General features: G+C 48.6%; 1 protein-coding gene across 10 annotated transcripts in view; it reads right to left on the reverse strand.

Moving 5' to 3' along the window:
• Positions 1 to 21,878, reverse strand: part of PTPRU (protein tyrosine phosphatase, receptor type U) — a 408,251-nt gene that overhangs the window by 90,194 nt on the left and 296,179 nt on the right. For all 10 annotated transcript variants that reach the window (XM_025201929.1, XM_025201930.1, XM_025201928.1 and 7 more), the window contains 4 exons: positions 15,599 to 15,701; positions 10,230 to 10,503; positions 6,601 to 6,637; positions 1,202 to 1,340 (listed from right to left, as the gene is read on the reverse strand). In XM_025201929.1, the coding sequence (XP_025057714.1) occupies positions 1,202 to 1,340; positions 6,601 to 6,637; positions 10,230 to 10,503; positions 15,599 to 15,701 (553 nt within the window). The remainder of the gene's footprint in view (positions 1 to 1,201; positions 1,341 to 6,600; positions 6,638 to 10,229; positions 10,504 to 15,598; positions 15,702 to 21,878) is intronic.

Raw genomic sequence — 21,878 nt, forward strand, 5'->3', positions numbered from 1 at the left:
GCACAGAAGGTCAGTGTTGTCGCCGTGGCACCGTGTGCTGCAGGAATGATGCTAACGAGGGCATGGGGGGTAGGTAGGCTCTGCAGTGTGCCAGCTTAATGCTACCACACCAGGCACAAATGGAATGAGTCTGCCAGTTCCACAACCTGGTTCACAACCTGCCAGCGTTAGTGAAGAAAGGGAGGTTTGAGCTGGGATTGCCTGGAGCAGCACCCTCTGCTCAGCCCACAGCACCAAGCCTGTCTCATCCCCTGCGTGCTCCCTGCTCTGCATGGGAGGCAGCAGTGCTATACTGCAGGGCCAGGACCCCAGCCCTGGCATATGGCTCCTGCGCCCGCTCTGTGGCTGGAAGCAACTCTCCTGAATTTATCTGGGTATCACTGGATTTTTTTTTTAACTCCTAAAACTTGCATCACAGACTTTCAGCCACCAGGAGGGATAGGAGCCCCTCTGCTGGGAACCCCAAGGACTTACGTTAGCCTCAAATAATGGATGTTTGCCATTCTCACCTTGGCCTCTCCTTCTCTTCACTGATCTAAACCATCTCTCTGCCTCCTCAAAGGTTGTAGTGGTTTTATGCAGGCACCTAACCAGCTGTCCAAGCCCTGATGTCACTGTGAAATCTTACCAGAGTGGCAGATACAGACCTAGCTGGGCACTGAGACCATTTGAATCACAGCCCTGCTGGCCAGCTGGCCAAAGGACAACAGCAAGTTACAAGTTGGCATAATTTGCTCAGGAGAGGAACAAGACTGGACTGGAAGCAGGGGGTCAGATGTGGGGTGTGTTGGCAGATCTGAGGGAAAGACAGCAATAACAGAAAGCAGGACAGAACAGAGGTACCTGGCGAGCCATGTGGAGCAAGAATGCAATAGCAGGAGGGCTGCAGGTCAGGATGAGGAGCATCAGCAGAGCAAAAGGAGTGGAGGCAGAGTGGATAGAGTAAAGGAAGCAACTTCAGGCATGGGTTACAGCTGAGCCTGGTGGGGGGGAGTGGATTTTTGCAACTCCCTCATGCCCCCTTCCCTAGTTCTGTGAGATCCTTTCAACAACAATGCACCACTTTCTAGGCACTGAAATCCCCCCCTCAAAAGAAAGAGCAGAGCTCAGAGGAGTGGAAAGAGCCAAATGCCAAGAAGCAAGGGAACTGCCAGCTGCGAAGCTCACGGAGGGATGAGGAGACAGACAGAGGTTTCCTTACCCTTTCCGAATGACGACAATGATAGCGCCAAGGAGAATAATTAAGACAACCAGCCCTCCAGCACAGATGCCCAGGATCAGGCCCATCTCCTCCGAGTGCTGGGACACCTCCAGGGGACGTTTGCTCTCTTTGCAGGCAGCTGCAAGGGGAAAAAGCACAGAAAAGAGGGGTCAAAAATTCAGCTCTGACCTAGTTTCTTTGCAGCTGGCTTGGCAGATCCTTTTCACCGACATGCACACTTGCCTGAAGAAGCACTTGTCAAGGAACCAGTGCCAGGCAGGCTGTGCTCATCAAGCTTAAACACAACTGGTCAAGGCAAATCCCACACTCAAGAGGCACAGACATGTGAACATGCTGTACAGGAACACATGCATGTGCAAAAAGCTCCCCACAGACATGCAAAATGTATCCCACACGGGCAACAGCTCCCCTACAAGCATGCAGAGAGCATGGGCACGTACAAACACACCAGCTCACAGGTGCATACATGCAAGAAAAATCCCAAGTGGACACAAACAATGCACTCTCACCGCTACATACACAAATGTATACCTGCGTGGTGTGCACACACACACACACACACACACACACACACACACACACACACACACACACACACACTAAAGCTCCCTTGCAGGTATAGGTAATGTGCACATGCCAAATGAACCCTCACAGACATCTGCAGTCACGCACCAGCACTAAGGGTCACACTCAACTCCAGCAGGGTGGTCGGAGTAGGGCAGTGATTCTCAACCTTTTTAGACTCAAATGCCAGCTTTTAGTTTTCACTTGGATTTCTGACTAGCAAAAAACAATGTCGTAATACTTCTATTGCAGAGAATTCAGAAAGACCACAGCAGGTCAGTGAAACCTTTAGGCTCATCTTGCAAATCATGCTTGCACACCTAACAGTGCTAACATCGCATGGCACCCTGTAGCACCCCTGGAAGTGCATCAAGGCACATCAGGGTGCTGCAGCACCCTGCTTAAGAACCACTGGAGCAGAGGATTCACACTCACACACACACACACACACACACACACACACTGCAGTGCCTATTCAGAAATTGTTGCAATTAGTTTCCTGTTGCCTACAGATCTGAACTCTCCTTCTGGGATTTCAAAGGGGTCGGGCTGAATGCCTTGTGTATCTAGAAGTGGGAATGAATGACTCCAGCCACCACCCCTTGAGGTAGGCACAGGTCTTGCTTGCAGTACCCTGAAGAGTCTTTAATCCGCTAGGCCACAGCAGGAGGCATACCCGTGGCAAAGTGCATGTTCTCCCCAACCAGCAGCAAGCAGCCTGCTTGACACCCATGAAAGAAATGTCCTTGCCCAAATGGGTTCGACACCTGTTTAATGTTCTAGCAAACAATCCAATCTAATCCCCACATTAAATGAGGCTGCTTAATGTTCTGATCCAAACAAACAATCAAACAAAAGAACAACCCCATCAAACTTCTCATCCAGCCAAAGGCGGTCAGAAATGAGCTGCAGCTCTTTGTCTCCTTTCCGCTCACCCCATCCCCATCTCCTCTATGGATCCCTCCCCCAATCCGGTGAGCTGAGTGTGAGGTCCTTTCAATGGCACTGCATCAGGCTGGAGGAGGGTCACATTGAATTATTTAAACTTGCAGACAGAAGGAGAAGAGAGGCACGTCAGGCAGAAGTTCCCAACTGTGCAAGTCATGAGTTTGCATTGAGTCAGCACTTGCATGTGCATCACTGAAGTTGTTCCCTGGGAGAGCCCATGCCCATGCTGAGGAAATTCACTCTCAGGCATTTGCTGAAGGAAACAGAGATAGCAGAGGCATGGCCAGTGCACTGCCAGGCACATTCCAGGGCTCTGGCACTCCAGAAAGGGAACACAAACTAAATGGACAGGTAGGTCATGTGGACAGTTGGATGGACAAGAAGTTTTGGTAGGTGGCCTGAATGGACTGGTTCCATGAAAGGACAAGGTGGACAGGGTCGGTGGAGGGTTTAGGTCATCCTGGGCCAGCCTGCTTAGCAAGCCAATCTGCTTGGGCTGCTACTCTGCTTTTTGCTCTCTACCAATCTGCTGCATGCCGCGCACAGAGGCTGCCCGTGCCACTAATGGCATGTGTGCCGCAGGTTGGACACCCCTGGATTAGGCAGTGAACTGAGTGGATGGATACCCAGATCAGAGGGTAAATGAGCTGAAAGGGCTCTGTGGAAGGGTTGGGCAGATGCACTGAGAAGATAGGTAAAATGGACAAGTCAAGCAAATCTCTAAGGGAATTTCTTTTGCATTTTCCTGTCCTCCCTGCATGCTGGGTGCTGAAAGGTGCTCTCTCTTCTGATTAACCTTCTCTTCTCTACCTCAACTCCCTTGAGGTCTGACTCCACAGTCCCTCAATAGGATGGGCAAGCCAGCAAGTTAGCCCTGCAGCCTGCTCTACACCACCTTTAAAGCCACAGAGAGATGATGATGATTGTGCAGGATTAAGACTCTTGCTGCTGCCTTCACTCTACGATGCAGATGGGGGACGTCTTGGTCATGAGATAGCAGTCTGACCTAGCCTGGCCTTGCTTCCCTCCTCCAAAGGACTCCTCTCTTCACCTTGCTTTGTGTGGCTTAAAGAGATACTATTAAAGTTAGCAGGCCAAGAAATTGGCCCTGCCAGGACGGCTGGCAAACACAGGTAACAGGCCCATGCAGCCCCCCTCTCCCCCTTCCTCCATTGCGCCCATCTGTTCCACTGTTGTGTGAAGGCAGTAAAGAGTAATTAACAGGAGCCCTGCTCCCTGAAGCACTGCACTGTGCATCTCTTTGCAGAGACTGCCTCCCTCCCAGGCATAAAGCAGCATTTATAAGCCATAAAAAAGATGCAGAAGACGAGAGCGGAGGTGTCTATCCAAAAGGGAATCATCATGCTGCCATCAACACTAGCCTGTTCCTCCTTGCTCTCAAAGAACAGTATATGAACCACTGTAGAGCCCCTACACACGCAGACAATCCTACCCAAACACATAAATACCCTCACGCACAAATGCACGTGTGTATATACACACACACCACATCCACACACCTTTCCTCCCTGCATACACTCTGTACATACACATCCTTCTTCCCCACACCCATACCCACTTCCACCCTGCACACACTGTGTATGCACACCATTACATACATGTCATGTTTCCCACACCTCCCCCCATACACATGCCCCCCACTTCCAGGGCTCTCCCATTCTGGTTTGCCTACTGTGCAACTAATGATGGTTTAACTCTTGCTTTTTATCAGAATGATTGCATTTTCATGCAGTGCCTTGGCAGGGGCAGAGGGTGCTTTATAAATAGTGTTATAATGATAATGAGGATTATTAATAAACCCGTACAAAGCAGGCATCCAAAGGGGAGACAGAGGAATAGTGCCCAGCCTCAGGATGTGGTTAAAAGTCTGCCTGTAAATCAACTCTCATTTATAATGTTTCCTCCAAGGGTGGTTTAATCAATTCAAACATAGAATTAAGCCACAAAATGGGGGGGAAGTCTTCTGCAAAGACTAAAATCTAATTGTGGGAGTAGATTAATCCCTGCACCCAACTAATATGTACTGCAACTGCCCCCAACTACCAGAGGCGATGCTCCCCGGACTCAAGCTAGGTACCTCTCTCACCCCAGGAGCTAGTGCTTATCCCTTACTCAGCCACTAATTCCTTCCCCTTCTATTCTGAAGACTTGCAGGTCCCAGCCATTAAACCTTGCCAGTGCTACTTGGGCTGCTAACTGGTGAGCTACCCCCATACTCCCACCCCAATCTGTTCATGCCAGGACAGCCCCACTGAAGATACAAACTCAGCAAGGGTCTTGCTAGTAGCTGAATGGCAGGGCCAATGCAGTGGAGGCATTTTTTGCCCAGCTCCCCATTATCTGTCCCACCCCCAAAGCATTCACTCACTGGAAAAGGGAAGAAAGGGAAAAAAAAGGAGACAGGGTTTCAAGGGAGTGGGAAAGGGGTGTCTATTGCAAGCATGAGATGAGCAGCTCCCTCCCCCCACCACCTGTCTACTCCCCCTCAAGCTGCACACTGCTCTGTGGCACAACAGTTGTGTCCTTCTCTAAGTCTGTAGCACAATCCAGTGTCCTCCGATCCTGCCGTGCCCACATGTCCCACTGGTACACACCGACTGGGCAATATCACTGGGGTTACTGTCTTGTTCAAGGAAGTGGGCATGGCTCTGGTGTGATATCCGATGCATAAAGTGCCAGGCCCAGGTATCCCAGCTCAGAGCTAACCCCCAAGACAGTGCCAATGGATGCCTGGCTTTTAGCCTATCTCTGCATAATTCCAACACTAGCTGGTTTATAAATCCCTTTTGTCCTTTTTTAATATTCTGCAGTAGCTGCACACACATTTATGCCCATTTTTCATTTCCCACTGAGCCAGGAGTTTAAGTCACTTTATTACATTTTTTTCCCCTTCCCTGGGTCCAATAGGGAGCTAAATATATTAGTCAAGCACGAGGAATTTTATTAAATACACAAGGCCACAAAAGTTCAATCCCCCTGAAAGTCCAAACCATTTAGTTACTTGTTGAAATTCCTGGAGCAAAAGAGAAAGGCTGAAATACAAATCTCCCCACCTCGACCAATTTCACTCGCTGGAGGGGCCCCCCAGGACTGCCAGCCACACAATTACCCTAGCTAGTCTCACTTCTGGACTATATAAATGCCAAGCATGTCTACGGTTTATACCAGCTGAGATCAATTGCTGTATTTGATGCATTAAAGGGATGCTGACAAGGTCTAAAATTCAACGTCCTTCCTCCTCGCCTGTTTTTTCCCCCCAAAGGATCCACATAATTCCTTTATGTGATTCTTAGTCCAAAACAAATAGGCTTGTGAACAGGGCACTGGGCAGGAACCCAGGAGGTCAGAGGTCAACTCCTTCCTCTGCGATAGACTATATGTCACCTCTCATGCCTCACTTAATACTTCAGCTCCTGACCTGTAAAATGGGGATAAAACTGTCCTTCCTTCATCCTACTTCTTTCATCTGCTGAGATTGGAACGTCTTTGAGGCAGGAGCTGCCTCTCACTGGGTATATGTGCAGAATCTACCCGAACAGAGCCCTGAGCTCGACAAGGTTTCTGAGAGTAACCATAATAACAACATTCAAATTTAAATACTGTCAGAAGCAAAAGCAACCTGGCAACAATGAACCCTTCTTCACAGCCTGGAATTCAAGTGCAACATGATGAAATGGTGTGCATACAAATGCCAGCCTTCAACAGCCATCCTGTAATAGCAAATGACAAAGTACGACCCAGATCTCGGGCGACCCCCTAGAATGACGACCCAGCCCACGTAGGCCCAACCTCAGTGGAGCAAAGAACTATACCCAGAGAAGCGGGAAGCCCAGCTAGGATCTTACCTTTGCGCGCAATCCGAACACAGTTCAGCCTGGTTTCCTGCAGAGAGAAAAAAAGATTGGAGATTCAACCAGGATGCAAGAGAGAGATCACTGGATGCTTCTTGGTGGGGAAGCTAAAACAAAATTTGGTCAATTTACTGAAATTTGTACCTGGGGTAATGTTCTACATGAACCATGTTTGCTCTTCTGACTGTTACTCTGTCCAATGCCAAAGGGACAGCCCTGATGGACTACAAGGATCAGTACTGAACTGTCCACCCATCAGCCTGCCCTAAACCAAGCACTGGCTGGGTCTCAGTTCAGAGTTCAACAAAGGCCTATAAACTGAGCTGCAGACAGCACTGGAGCACAAAAACCCCTGTGATGAGCCCCAGGGATGGACTAGAAGGGACCCAGGAAGAAACACATCCCCCTCTGATTTAAGTGACCTGTCATTTAGATTTCTGACTGCTGTCAATAGGAAGGAATTACCCAGGTCTGACTCCAAAAGCAACAGGGCAAAGAGGAATAGCCATGTACCAGCCTTTGGACAGCAGAGCTGGACAAACATTTTCTATGGTATTTGAACTAAGCATCATTTTTCACAAAGTTTTCTCTCTGATGGCAATTTTGAAATTCTCGTATGCTGCCATGATACCGCATGGGGAGCTGCAGTTTGGTCTTCCAGCTGGACTTGGGGGTTTAGGCCTAAATATTTCAAAATTTTTAATATTCCAATTTCTGTCAAGAAAAATAAAAACGGCATGAAAAAATCTTGAATGTTTCTCAAATCCATAACTGGGGGAAAGTGCTAGCCTGCCCCTGCCCCCACTGCATCTATCACCTGCAGCAATTGCTCAGCCAGCCTCAGATGTTGCTGTGCACAGATGATGTCAGATTAGAGGGATGCTTTGGTCTTTCCTCCTAAACGCTATCAGAGAAAAGCTGACCATTTCCCTTGCTCTTTATTGAAATGCCTCTAATTTATCAAGAGTTTTGTGCAGACAAAAGGCACCAGCCTGACAGGCTTTGCAGCTACTGGCTGGGTTTTCAAATGGGGAGTATCAGCATAGTTTCACCTATGTCCACGGAGTTATAACAGATGAGAATCCAATTTACCCACATAACATACCCTTCACTGGCAGAGGAAGAGCATGCTTCACCCACACTGTCCTATTAGTGTGCCTCATGGGCCCTATGGTGAGAAGGACAAACCATCCCCGAGCTGTGATGTTGGAGCTTCATGGCGTCAGTCAGTAGCTGGGCTTGGACCACTGTCTACTTGTAGACAGACCAGGAGATGGTGACCACCATCAGTCATGACTGAGTGGGACTCAAGAGAACCAGAGAGAAGAGTCTGCCTGTCACAGGCCTAACAACAACCTAACAAGGTGTGAACAAATCCTTGGAAGGACAGCTTTGACTGCCGGCACCTTCCCACAAGGAAGGAGGCTGTCAGCTATCATCCATACTTTAACTAGACAGCAGCTTTGTGCACACCACGCCAGTTATCTGCCTGCTCAGAGCCAGTATTAGATGAGAGAGACCTTTGTTATGGCTGCTACTGGAGCCTGTCTCTTCAGGCTTGACAGTTCATACCCCTGCAGATAGGATGGGAGCTACTAGAGCACATGAAGATGACAAGGATCTCGAGGGAGCTCCTGTCCTTCCCACCATATTTTTGATAAAAGTTAGCCAAGATGGAGAACAGAACTTTAGGTTAGTCGGAGCTTATTTGCTTCTGCAATGAAGTTGGGCAGTCAAAGTGAAGCCAGCTGTATGCATCTTGGAAAGCATCAGAGAAAGACCTTGGTGGCCACTGGGGAGAAGGGAGCCTAGAGAAAGCCCCAGTGGTAAATGCTTCTTTGTATATATCCGGAAATACCAGCAGAGCAGGGATTCTTGCTTCCATGCCTGCCTCTTCCCATCTACAAATCACCTCCTTGGGAATCCTGTCTCCCTGTGTTGGGAGATGAGGGGACCCAATGAGATGCAATACCTACCGTGGAGCCCCAGGCAGGCAACATCACCCAGTGAAGATCTCCTGGTCAACTCTGCATCAGCAATACAGGGCAATCCTTTCTGCTCCTCTGCCTGTACACTGGCACAGAAGCATTATCTTACCCTGCTGAGATTTCCCTCCAGAAGCGTGACTCGGTGAGAGCTCATGGAAAGCCATTTTGGTGCACAGACATGGCAAATAGCACAAAACCACAAATAGAGGGAGGCTCCCACTTCTCATTCGCTCAGATCTAATGTGGGGCTGTTTGGGCAGCAAGGAGCTACTCAACGTGGCAGGGAGGGCCTGGCTTTATCTACTTATTGTTTTAAGGGCTAGAAATAGAAGCCCAAATAACAGCCCATCTTCCTGCAGGAAGCTGCCATCCAGGCAATGTGATGAAGCAGAGTGGGCTTCAGGGAATGCAGCTCCTGTCTGAACAACCTGCCAGGCTTTGGTAGAAGTTATGAAGCAAACCATGCTATCTTCTTAAATTTTAGTCCTATTGAGTGACTGACTCACAAAATACTGACAGCAACCAAAATACCAATTCAGAAATGGCAACAGCTTAGGAGGGCAATATTGCCTTTTGTCTGCGCTCCCTGTTCCCAGTGACTGGTGTGATTCCTGCATTAGAACGGGGTTTACAAGCAACCTGACACTGTTCTCCATGTGCTCTGAAATCATCCTGATCCCTCTCATGTCTCAGCAGCTTCCACTCCCGTGTCAAGTGACGTGACTAACCACTGTCATGCGGGGTTCATTCTCTCATCCTCTCCCAGGGAACAGCTGTGTTTGCAGTGTTATCACACAACGCTGGAGTCCTGAAGTACAACTCCCACATTGTGAAGCAACTTGGAAGCAAACATGCAGCATCAAAGCCCTCACATGCACAAAGCCAGTGGAGTTATACCTACAGCACACTGACATGTGGCATTGTAGGGTGGGCTTCTCAAAGGTGCCATCATGATCTGGACACCTCAGCCCCCCTCTTAGACAGTTTGGACAATCTGGACACCAATAACCAACATGCCTGGACTCCAAATCAGCTCCCTGATGCCCATCTCTATGACAGTGTGTTCACTCTTTTACATCAGTGCCATCCTACTTAAGGCTAAAGGTCATCTGTGGGGATCAGGCAGCAGAACTGAGATCTGGGGGGTAAGATCTGACATTTTCCTGCCCTCCAGCTCTGGCAGTAAAGTTAACACATATATGTATCTATTTAGGAACTGAACCTAGTTCCACTGAAGCCAATAGCTAAATTTTCATCAACTCCAATAACAGTAAGATCAGGCACAGAGATGACAAGTCACCTAATAAACACAGTATGAAGAAGCAGTGCAATACATGGAGACTGCTGAGACTGGCTCAGGCTGATTCAGGGAAACAGAACCATCAAGCAAGCCTCTTTGGTTTTCTGTTGTGTGTGTATTTTGACACACATGCCATCTTCCCTAAGAGTGAACAGATGTAGTGTTTGGGACTGCAGCTGGGGAGCGCAGACTCGGAAAATGACTTAAAATTCTGACCTGCGATGTCTCCCATTCCCCAGGAAAGGAGGCACACCAGATCCCATCACCCATCAAATGGCAGCTCAGTGACACCATGGCACTGGCCCCAGCCATAGAGGCAGCCATCAGCTACTCACCCCTTTCAGGTTACTCATGGCCTGGAAGTAGATAAGATAAGCCTTCTTGGGCTCCAGCGGTGGATTCCAGTATCCACTGTATGTCTGGTTGTCCCCAACAGTGAAAGGTTTGGCTTCGGTGAGGCTGCTGGGAGGCAGCTCAGCCCCAAAGTAATGCACAGAGCCCCGGGACATGGCATCGTCATACGTCAGTGGGATCGGGAAGCACTCCTGCCCACTCAACTCCCTCTTGATCTTCTTGGGCCTGTCTTCCTCCACAACAACCTGGTACGTGCTGAGTGCATGACAAGGAGACAGAGACAAGAAAAAAAGGGATGGGAAACTACAGGGATATTGGCTTTAAAATGAAGAACCAACTCTCCCCAGCCACAAAGTTCTCTCAAACCTGATGACCCAGACACCATGCCACCCCCACTCCCACAATCCCAAACCCTTGCATCATCATGGCCGGAGTGAGGAAGGCAGTTTGTGCCTACTGTGCACTTCCTGAAGATATACTCTCCCTGTAAGTCCAGACCAGAGATAAAGCTAGCCAATGGCAGCTTTTTGCTGCTAGTGCATTTTATCAATCAGCAATTTCTATACACCTAACTGAGAAGGTGAGAGGACAGTCATTTAATGCATGCAAAACACATGCTAATTTATTTAAATTAATCAAATCCTGAGGCTACAACACGCTGGCAGCAAGTCTCTGTCCTCAAATAAGCCTGGGACCCCTTGCCAGCATTCTCCACCGTACTCCGCAAACCTTACCACCAACCTATTGCAGATGCTGAAAGCAAAAGGCTGAATGGTTTCAGCTGATTCTTTCATGCAAGTGGCTGGTTACCCAACTAGCATCTAAGTTTTCTTAGGAGAGAGGACAGAGCAGTCCCAAAGGACAAGTCATAGGAGCAGATTATGATTCATCTCTCTCTGCTACCTTACTGATTTTGTTAATAAACCAGGAGATCAACATGGTGGGTTTAGACTCTACCTAGTTTTAGAACAACTTAGAAACAGTGCCTGTTTGCTCTACTGAAGGGACCATGTGAAAAATCCAGGTAGACATCTTTCCAACCCCACAAAAGCAAGTTGTGCTGAAAAGCAGCTTCCTGGCCTGCTAAATGCCTTTAAATCAGGATGGCTCCTCTACAGGGAGGAATATGTTCTGGATATAATTAAAACTGCCATCTCAGGCAATGTTTATTGCTTCCTACATCCTTCTATTACTCAGCCTCCATCAGTAACAGCACCATATGAAGATGAGTTGTTTAGGGGCCCGCAAGTCTTGCAGGCGGATCTTCTGTACCCAGACACATTAAGTCGCCAGTTCTATTAAAGTTGTTTCTTTAATAACGCTGAATCAGATCCAATCTTTTCCCTATTGAGTGTGTGTCACTGCAAACAGCTGTAGGTTATAATAACTGTATGCTACTGCCTGAGCTCAACCCTGGGACCTGATGAACAACCAGGGTCCAGATTATGGGTTTCTTCTGCTCAGATATGTTCAGCATTGGTGATAGCACAGGCAGATGCAGGGAACTGAGAAGAGTGTTTTGGCTCTGAATGTAGCTCTAAGATCTTGAGAGCTCATCTGTGGTGGCTCAGTTTGACACTTCTCACACAACTCTGTCACCATGCACTCTCCTGCATCCTTTCAATGCCACTGTGAATCAGAAGAGCACCGTAATCTAATGGCCAAGGTGGTAGCCTGGGAGTCAGAGCACCTGCCTGCACTGCCCAAGACCACAGGGACACTTGCATACTGTCTCCACTCCTGCCCTTGGGGAGCTCTTCAGGAAGCTCTGTATGTGCAGCACTCCCGACCTGGGCTGAGGCCTTGAGTTGCTACTGGAATAAAAACAATTACAACAGTATCAGTGAGTATCTCACTGAGGAGCAGCTGATTCTGTTGAGAGAAAACAGAGGCTAGTGGGATGCAAAGAAATAATTATAACACTCTGGCATTTTCTGAAGAACCCGGTGTTCTTGACATGACTGACACTTCTTCCCCCTTTTGCCGACGGGGAGACCAAGGCACAGAGGAGGGTCAGGCAATGTTGTTGGTGGAAGTGGGAGCGGCGCTTTATACACCTGCTGCTCATTCCACAGCTGCACCCGAGGCAGGACATTGTTGGGAGGAAGGCGGAAAGCTCTTCTCTTAGGGTTTGTAGCCTCTCCCATTTTGAATGAACTCAGGATCTCAAAGCCAAAGCTGTGCGCAAAGCTGGGGGGGAACTCTGCATGGGTTTGAACTTGAACCCACCTCCAGGAGTCCTGCAAGGGTGAGATCAGATTTACTCTGAACACCCCTGGATCCTGTTTGTGACTTTTTAGACTGCCTGGAAGCCATAAGCCAGGGGGGGTTACTCATGCTCTGCAGCCTAGTGTCCATCATCCCATACAGCTCAGATGATTCCTCTTTCACAGCTGTCACCCTCAGAGCCATGGCCTGGCTGCCACAAGCAGAGGCAGATGGCTTTAGGTTAAGAATAAGCAAACACAGTTTGGGCAGGAGGGAAGGAAGAGGAATTTTGTCTGGCAAAGACCCTGCATCTGGACAGCGGCCCAGGTGAGAGCAAGCAGGTTCATAACTGGGGAGAACGGCACCAGTGACTCAAAGCAAAAGTCACTGGTCAGTGTTTCTCACAAAGCATGAGCAGCTCCTTAATGGGCTCCTATTAGCCAGAGCTGCTTCTGCTTCCCTTATGAACTTCACTGTCTAAGAGGTGAAAGGTGAGCCCACAGCGGAGCTCCATGCTCAAGCTTCAGTCCGCACGTTGCATTCCTACTCCCACTCGTCTCTGTATTGTGCAGACTCAACAGCACAAGAAAGAGTGCTTCAAAGGCTGTCCCTCAGCGGAGCATGCTGCTAGAGAGCGCGCAACACAGGTCGAGCTGCATTTCCCCTGATGAGAAGGCAGACAAGTCTTCTTGGGGAATGGACAGTGAGCACTTGATCCAACACGCTCCACAACGTCGCTGCTCCTTGAGTTCATATTGGTGGTGCTGAGACATCTGTTCTGTGGTGCCCATAGGGTCTGTTCAGGTAATATGGCTTCAGTAAAACAATTTCCTGACCCCTTTCTGGGGGGAGCAGAGAGAAGGATTGGGGATAAGGAGAAATCAGCCAAGCCTAGCCACCCATCACATTTAGTGTGCTGAAGGCCTGCCAGCATCTATAGCCACCTGCAAACAAGGGGAGGATATGGCCAGCATCATATTCAGCTACCTTTGAGTCCTCAGCCTGAATAACCCAGCATTCATTTCCATCTGGATTGACTCAGGGAGGCCTTTGGCACAAGCCTTGAGCATGGCACAAACTCACACATCTGGAGCAAAACACCTTGAGCACTCTGCCACTCCAGCCCACAGGGAGTTTATTTACTTGGGCATGGCTCAGAGGAGGGGGAAAAACAGCCCAACTGGTTCATTTTACTACTTAATTTTCAGATTCCTGCAGGTAAACATCCTCAGTCTAAATTTGCCCTTCACAGCTTACATTTGCAAAGGAGCCTCCAGGGCTTTGGAGTCCCACCAACATGAGATTCATCTAATTCCCTTAGGCCTACTTGCAAATCCCTGCTGACGCATGTCACGTGCCTCCAGATTCTAACGCCATTTGCAAGCAACCGGGAGAGAGAGCACTCTGCAGTAGTCCACGTATTTCACAAGCACGGCTACAGCCCCATATGGAACGTTATCATGGGATTAGCTTGCACCACTCCATCTCTAATGGCATTATCTTCTTTCAGTGGAGGGGAACTGAGGCACAGAGCAAGACAGCGACTCTCCAAAACCCCGCAGAGCAAGGCGGCATTGACACTCAGAGCTTCCTGGCATCCAGGCCTGAGCTCAGTCCTCCATGCAGTGCTGCCTGACAGGCAAAACCCCAAGCTCCTGCAAGGCAGAACACCAAGCTGTGCAGCAACAGCCAGAAAAGAGTCTGAACCAAAGACAAAGAAGATGGACCCAGATCCCACACCACAAGGGGGTCTGTGCCTGGGGTTTTGATTTGACCTGCTGTTTACAGCATGCACACAGGGGCCAGAAAATAGTAATTATCCCTGTCAGGGAGGTGCCATTAGATTCGCCATGCAAACAAGGAAACTGAGGCCTGGGGAGGTGGGCTTGCAGGCTAGCTCACTATGGACCTCCCACTTCACTTCAGTTCCACCAAAGGAAGCACCTGAAGAAAATTATGGGATTTGAACTTCTCATATCAGCTAACTTGGGTGTCGCCAACAATGGGACAAACAGCTTGCTCCAAGGCCTTCCTGACCTTAGTCTAAGGGGAGCTCCAAGCCCTTTGAAATAAAGAGATTTGCTTGAGCCAAGGGCACAGATGTACACCAGGCTGGGAGGACAGCGATGAGCTGGTGCCAAGCTCCAAGCCCATTTGCCCAGCACAGGGGACCAGACTGCCCACCTGCAACACAAAGGCTTTTTTTTTTTCTTTTTTATTTGCAACTTAGTGGGAAGATGGGATCTCTACAAGGAAAATAGTCAGTTAAGAAAGGGGTAGATTTCCCCAAGCTCTGTAATGAACACTGAAGGCTGGGCAATATAGCCCACTTTTTGGGGAGCAATTACCCACTTGAATAGCATCACTGGTCTCTGTGTGAACTAGGTCAGTTCAGATATCCCAGGCTATAAAGCTGCTACTCAACCATACAGCAAATGCCCATAGGCAAGCTGCTTCAGACATACCTGGTTCTAACCCTCAGACCCTCTCTGGGTCTCCAGCCAGATGCTTGATAGGGGAACAGAAGTGTTACAAAGCTAGTAATCTTTCACAGCAGCAGACACTGCATTTCATGAGAAGCTTGTGAGGCTTAAGCCCTGTTTGCAGAACAACCCATGTGTCTGAATGCTGCAGGATCTTCCAAACCTTAGGAAGTCACCCCCAAGCCCTCAGTAAAGTGCGAAGCATGACATCCTGCAGTCTCCAAAGCAGGGCAGAGCAAGGTACAGATGACCAGCTCTGATGGCTACCTCTGAAACACTCAGGGAGCAGACCACCTTTAACAACCTCTCTCCTAGTCCAGGTGACACCTGCTTACATGGAGACAAGTGCTGAGTAAATTGCTGCTCAGGTACTGACTTGGCATCCTGCCTCATGGATACCCAAGTGGCTTTTAGGGGTAAGTGCGATGTGCCCTTAACCAGTGGCTCCTTAATCCCCAGGTGAAAGAGAAAGCTGGTGTGCTGCCCCAGGATTTCCCAGGAATGTAAGATAGAGAAAGAAAAAGAAGAGTGTGATTTCCTCACCCTGGGGCCCTTCCTTAGCCCTCGTGGTAATGAAAGCCTCAGGACAGGACCCTAGGTCAAACCATGCCTCGCATACAGGATGCTCAGAGCCCTTTCAACCGTCCCCGTTTTCCTACCTGATGGGGGCCCCTCTGCCCTGTGCGGGTCTCAGCAGCACGGTGATGGTGCTCTCTGACTCGCTCAGAGGTGATGGCATGTCCCCATAGTCGAAGGTGGGAGCTGCAAGGGAAGCAGAAGTGAGACAGTGATGAGCACTCTGGACCCAGCATGGAGGTAAGCAAGCTACTGACAGTCCCAGAGACAGAAGGCTACGGGCTCTCTGGCACGACCAGTCGGACAGCAGGAGCCTGAGGTAAGCAGCGCCAGAAGCAAGCATCCCTCTGGATTTCATTAATGATGTCTTCCCCTCTGTAGCACTTTCCTTCTGAGGACTTCAAAGCTCAGAAGTCCTGTGTTAAATGGCTGGGATGTATTGCCCTCCTGTGAAGCACATCAGGATCCTTGTCCCCATTGCTAAGATGGGGAAACTGAGGCACAGAGAGGCTGAGGTCAGACACAAGGTACAGCTGGACAGTGGAAGAGTCCAGAGTCATCTCCAGTCCTCCTGGCTCTCATTCTTTGCCCTACACATTGCACCAACCCTGATCTAGTGCCAGGTTTTAGCTATGTCTGACCAAAAGATTCAGGCCTCCGGTCTCTCTCACTGAAGTTTAAAGGGTTTTGCCAATGTGAGTACTGAAGCATTAGGCTCCACCGCATGCCAGCAAAGCCCACTCAGGACTCTTGGGCTCTGTCCCTTGATTCTTTGTAGGATCTTAGGCAAGACACTTAACCCCTCTGTACCTAGGTATCTCCATTGCTTAATTTACCTCAGTCCCAAGAGGAGATGCGAGGCAAAACCATCATTTCATACATGTCAGGGGCTGGCTACGAGCCAAGTATTATTAATTGGACAGATGTGTTTTGGCACAGTTGCACTGCGCTGCTATTGCCCAGTTGCTTGATTTAGAGAAAAAGGCAGTTAATATACATCAACCCATCAGAAAATATATTCAAATACCTACCATTTCCTTCAAGGGTAAGAGAGGAGCCAGTAAACCTGAGCCGGCAAGCGGTTCTGAAACCAAACTTAGGTCCAGATCTGAATGTCCCTACCCAATGGGTTGGACCGGGACCCAGTTTCCTAGCACCAATTGTGATCTACTTCTGAATTATGCAGCTTGGGACCTTTTGCACTTTGTGTTCTTCAAACCATCTGCTTTCTGATGGGGTGGAGGGGTTTTCTGTGTGGTACTGAGTGGCAGGCAGATACCTAGTGGCCTGCACAGCTGCTGTAGGAGAGAACTCAGGAATAATAATATTTATGGCAGTGGAAAATATTGGTATAATCAGAAGTTAGGGCTGCTTCCCTCACTGTTGCTATCTATTATGAGTGTGGTGATATTTGGCATTTTTTAAAACATCACCAGCTTCTGGAGTCATTCATGGGAAAATCTCAACTTCAAACACACATCCACAAATTTCTACCCCTGGTAGTTGGGGAGAAAAGCTGGAAATTCAAACTTGAATGGCTCAGAAACCAGAAAAAATAAAAGTCACTCCCAATTATAATTCTTTAAAAAAAAAAGTCACAACCTTTAAATAAAATGTCACATTTTCAGAGTGCGGGTTGGGGGCGAGACTTGTGGTTTAGAAAGCTTGAGTTGGCAAAGCTCTGGAGTGTATTAGATGCAACTCAGGAGTGACAACAGCTCGGCAGGACCAGTGGTGTCAGGACACAAATGGGACAAGTTGAAGAAAAATGCTGCATGTTCAGGACGCGGCACTGGCGAACTCAACTGTTCGGAGACACAATTCCACCTGATTTAGCACAACGATAATCTCCAGCTCAGTGCTAGGGAGCATTAGGTCACTAAAGGTACCATGTTCAGCATGAGACAAAAAACATATAAAGTCATAAGCCCTTGTGCTCACAGCATTAGCCTCCATGTCCTGGCCAAATCCCAGCTCAGCTCCTATGTTCCACCTCTCTTATTTCTCCCTAAGCAGTCATGGTCTTCACTTTCTGACCTGATATCTGGGTCAGAAGAAAGGTGCTGCACAGAAGAGAGATGTTCATTATTAACAAACACCACTCTGGTTGTTTTTGTTTTGTTCTGGTTTTTTTCCAGTAACCAGCATGGAAATGCATTTAGGCAGATCTTGCACTTCCCAATGCCATTCACCAATGGACTCGGGAAACCTTTTCTCCCCACCATGATACAGTCCCTTGCCCTCATGTCTCTGTCCTGCCTAGAGTGCCTGATTAATTAGTAGTCACTAGGGTTGGGCTCATGTTGCTTTGTAATTTCTATGCCCCCATTAGGAAACATCTCAACCCATTCAGTGCTGTTAATAGCTACACCATAGACATTAGCAAACAGCCCTGAGTACTGTATGGCTTGTTAATGAAGCCCAATTAATCCCTCGTTTGTACATTTGTAACTCAGATAGACTAATAGTTTCATTTCTGCAAATCTCCCCCTGCTGTGTGAGGTTGTTACCATGGTATAGGTACAGAATGATCCACAAAATGCAAGCTCATTTCTCCTTCCAGGGGCCTCCCTGGCCTCTCCCAATAAGGCTGACCATAACTGCAGTACCTCAAGGCTTGAACACTCTCTCAAGATGCCTGCTTGTGATAAATCCTGGATTCCCTGGCCGAACTACTGGGTAGCTCTGTGTAAGCCCCTGCGATGCCAGCACCCCAGCAATGGCAAAAACACAACCTCACTGTCTTTGAATAGGCAGTGCTCCAAAAAAGGGATGTGTGAACTCCCAACCATTGTGAGAGCGAAGCATTTTCTTCATGTAACTGGTCTCAGCACTAGCCCAGGAGACATCAGAGAGACATAGCACTGCTCTCACATGTGCCTCAGAGGCCGCTGTGATGGGTGTATCAGGTCAGCAAGGTGTGACCACAACTCTCCTTTGGGCAGAGGTAGAATTCCTCCTAGAAAAGCCAGGTGAGCTTTTCCTGGATAACCACTGGGCTGAGCACTCAAGAGGTCCAAGACAGGACTCCCTCCTATTTCCTCTAGTAGTTTCCCTAGTCTGAGGTCCTGGTGACTTCACATCACCACAGCACAGAAAGGGTCACCAGGAAGATCCCATGGGACCCCATACACAGGAGCACACAGGGTAAGGGAGCAGCAGGTATGCAGACTGTGATCTGGGGAATCTTAGAGAAAAAGCAAACCTAGTGAAAGGGTTCCCTACCCACTCTTGCAGCAATCAGGAGACACTTTATTGCTGGAGGGTGGGCAAGTTCTGAAGTTTTTCCAAATAAGAGCCAATAAAACTTGGCTGGCCCAGACAGTTTACACCCCAGGGTACTTAAGGAGTTGGCAAGCATCATAGCTCAGCCACTGGCACAGATCTTCGAGAACTCGTGGTGCTCAGGTGAAGTGCCCAAAGATTGGAAGAAGGCCAATGTGGTGCCTATCTTCAAGAAAGGGAGGAAAGTAGATCCAGGGAACTACAGGCCCATCAGCCTGAGCTCTTATTCCAGGGAAGATCTTGGAAAAATTATCAAAGAGACCATTCTAGACAAACTGGCTGATGGCAACATCTTGTGGGACAGCCAGCACAGGTTTGCTGTGGGCAGGTCTTGCCTGACCAATCTCATCTCCTTCTATGACTAGGTGACATATCACTTGGACAAGAGAGAAGAGATTGCCGTCATATATCTTGACTTTAAAAAAAGCCTTTGATCTGGTGTCCCATGATCTCCTCATGGAAAAATTGGCCAACTGTGGTCTCAGCTACATCACAGTCCAATGGCTGGGGAATTTGCTCCGAGGTCAGACCCAGAGAGCGGTAACATATGGAAGTAAATCATTGTGGTGCGCTGTGACCAGTGGGGTCCCCCAAGGCTCCATCCTTGGACCTATACCCTTTAACATCTTTATTAATGACGTAGACATTGGTGTCAGAAGCGGACTGGCCAAGTTCGCCGATGACACCAAACTTTGGGGTAAAGCGTCCACACCTGAGAATAGGCTTGTGATCCAGGCTGACCTCGACAGGCTCAGAAAATGGGCAGATGAAAACCTGATGGCATTCAATACAGAAAAATGCAAGGTACTCCACCTTAAGGAAAGAAAACCCACAGTATACTTATAGGCTCGGCAGTGCTACACTTGATAGCACCATGGCTGAAAGAAACTTGGGGGTCATGACTGACCACAAGATGAACATGAGCCACCAATGCGATGTCACAGCTGGTAAAGTGAGCAAAACTCTGGCTTGCGTCCATAGATGTTTCTCAAGCAAATCCCAGGATGTCATCCTCCTGCTGTACTCAGCCTTGGTGGGGTCGCAGCTGGAGTACTGCATTCAATTCTGGGCTCCACAATTTAAAAAAGGATGTGGAAAAATTTGAGAGAGTCCAGAGGAGAGCCACGTGCATGATCAGAGGTCAAGAGGATAGGCCTTATGAAGAGAGGCTGAGAGCCATGGGACTTCAGCATGGAAAAGCACAAGCTCAGGGGGGACCTGGCAGCTGCCTATAAGTATATAAGGGGTGTGCATCAGGATCTGGGGGAATGCCTGTTCACTAGAGCATCCCAAGGGATAACAAGGTCAAATGATCACAAACTCCTCCAAGACCGTTTCAGGCTGGACACAAGTAAAACCTTCTTTACTGTCCGAGCCCCCAAGGCCCGGAATAGACTCCCTCCAGGGGTGATGCAAGCACCTACTCTGGACTCTTTTAAGAAACATTTGGACATCTATCTTGCTGGGATCCTTTGACCCCAGCTGACTTCCTGCCCCTGGGGCGGGGGGCTGAACTTGATGATCTTCGAGGTCCCTTCCAGCTCTAATGTCTATGAAATCTATGAACTTTCCTGCCATTCCAAGGCAAGTGGGGCACAGGATGTGCCATGAAAAAAATACGGCTCTAGGGAAGTTTCAAAAGAATGCCCTTAAGACCATCTCTTGTGCCCACTGGCAGGTCAAGCCAAGTGCCTTACTCACTACAGCTGCAACTTTCAGTTCAGCACGCCTAGATGAGACTATTTTCAAAACAGCTCAAGCTCCTGCTTACACACCCAAATAAATGCCTAGATTTTCCAAAAGAGTTCAGAGCGCTGGGTGTACTTTGGGCAACTCCATGAGCCCTGTTGGGCAGTCCGGAGACAGGGACGGATCAAAACTCCTGCAGATACAACCTGTTTAAAAATGACCCAAAACATCTCTTCCAGGGATAAGAATGTCCCAGCCTTATAATCTCCTATTGCATTTCTTAAAGCAAGTGCCAGATGCCACTGGCAAATGGAGACCTCATGCCTCTTGCCAATAGTACAAAGCTGCCCATCACAAGGCAACAAGATATGGCGCTTTAAAGCTGCCTAGAAAAGCTGGCACTGGCCCTGGGCTCATGCAGAAGTAACAACGGGCAGGTAGTTGGACTTCCACAGTTGGACAGATGAGGAAGATGAGGAGGAAACCTCCCTCAGCCAGATTGATTTTATTCTTGTATAGAAAGCTTGTGAGCCAGCCCACAAGTCAGGGAATCAAAGGACCCTCAACAGATGCAGGGCTCCAGTTCCTAAGTTGTACCTCTCCCAAAGAGTTTCTAACATACAGCCCATGTCCATCCTCTGACCTGGGGTCTCCTACAGGAGTATGTATACCTGCAGGTCTCGCTCCCCAGGCCTTCTGCAGGATTGCACACCTGGAGCAATGGATAAGCCTCTCCACCCTCTGAATGCAAGCTGCCCTTTCTGTGCCACAAGGCCTCTCTCTGAATAACTCTTTTCCCATGTGGCCCTGGAATTTGGCTTCATCTAGATGTGGAAGTTAATTTGGATTAATGGAGGAAGTAAATGAAGCGTGTAATAGCTGTTCCTGAATAAATCCATGCGGGGACACATGGATTCTTGTTCCACTTAATTTCTGCTTTCAAAACTGACTGAATGCATGCAGAGCAAGGAGCACCTGCACTAGTAGAAGGGCATCCGCACAAGGATTTTTTCCACAATGGCTATCCCAAAACAACTCCATGTGTTGTCTCCTGCCCCCTTCCTTTGGAAAGGTAGGCTGAGCCTGGCACAGGCTGTAATACAGCTCCAACCACCTGAAAGGGTTAACTCCCCTTCTTCTACCATTTCTTGGGGCTGGAATATTAGCCCAATAATAGCCAGGTGAGAGGCTGGTGGGAACATTATTACACGGTGCAGCAAGCCTGAGGCATGGAATAAGATCCACAGGCACAACATACAACAATTTATCACGTACCTCTCCAGCTTATCTCACAAATATCACCTGGTCCCAATCCCTCCTGCTTATCTATCCATAGTTAGAACCAGTGTCGGAGAGCTCTTTGAATGCTCAGGCACAGGTAAGCCAAAG

This window comes from Alligator sinensis, unplaced genomic scaffold (genome assembly GCF_000455745.1).
Source record: "Alligator sinensis unplaced genomic scaffold, ASM45574v1 scaffold883_1, whole genome shotgun sequence".
Taxonomy (NCBI): Eukaryota; Metazoa; Chordata; order Crocodylia; family Alligatoridae; genus Alligator; species Alligator sinensis.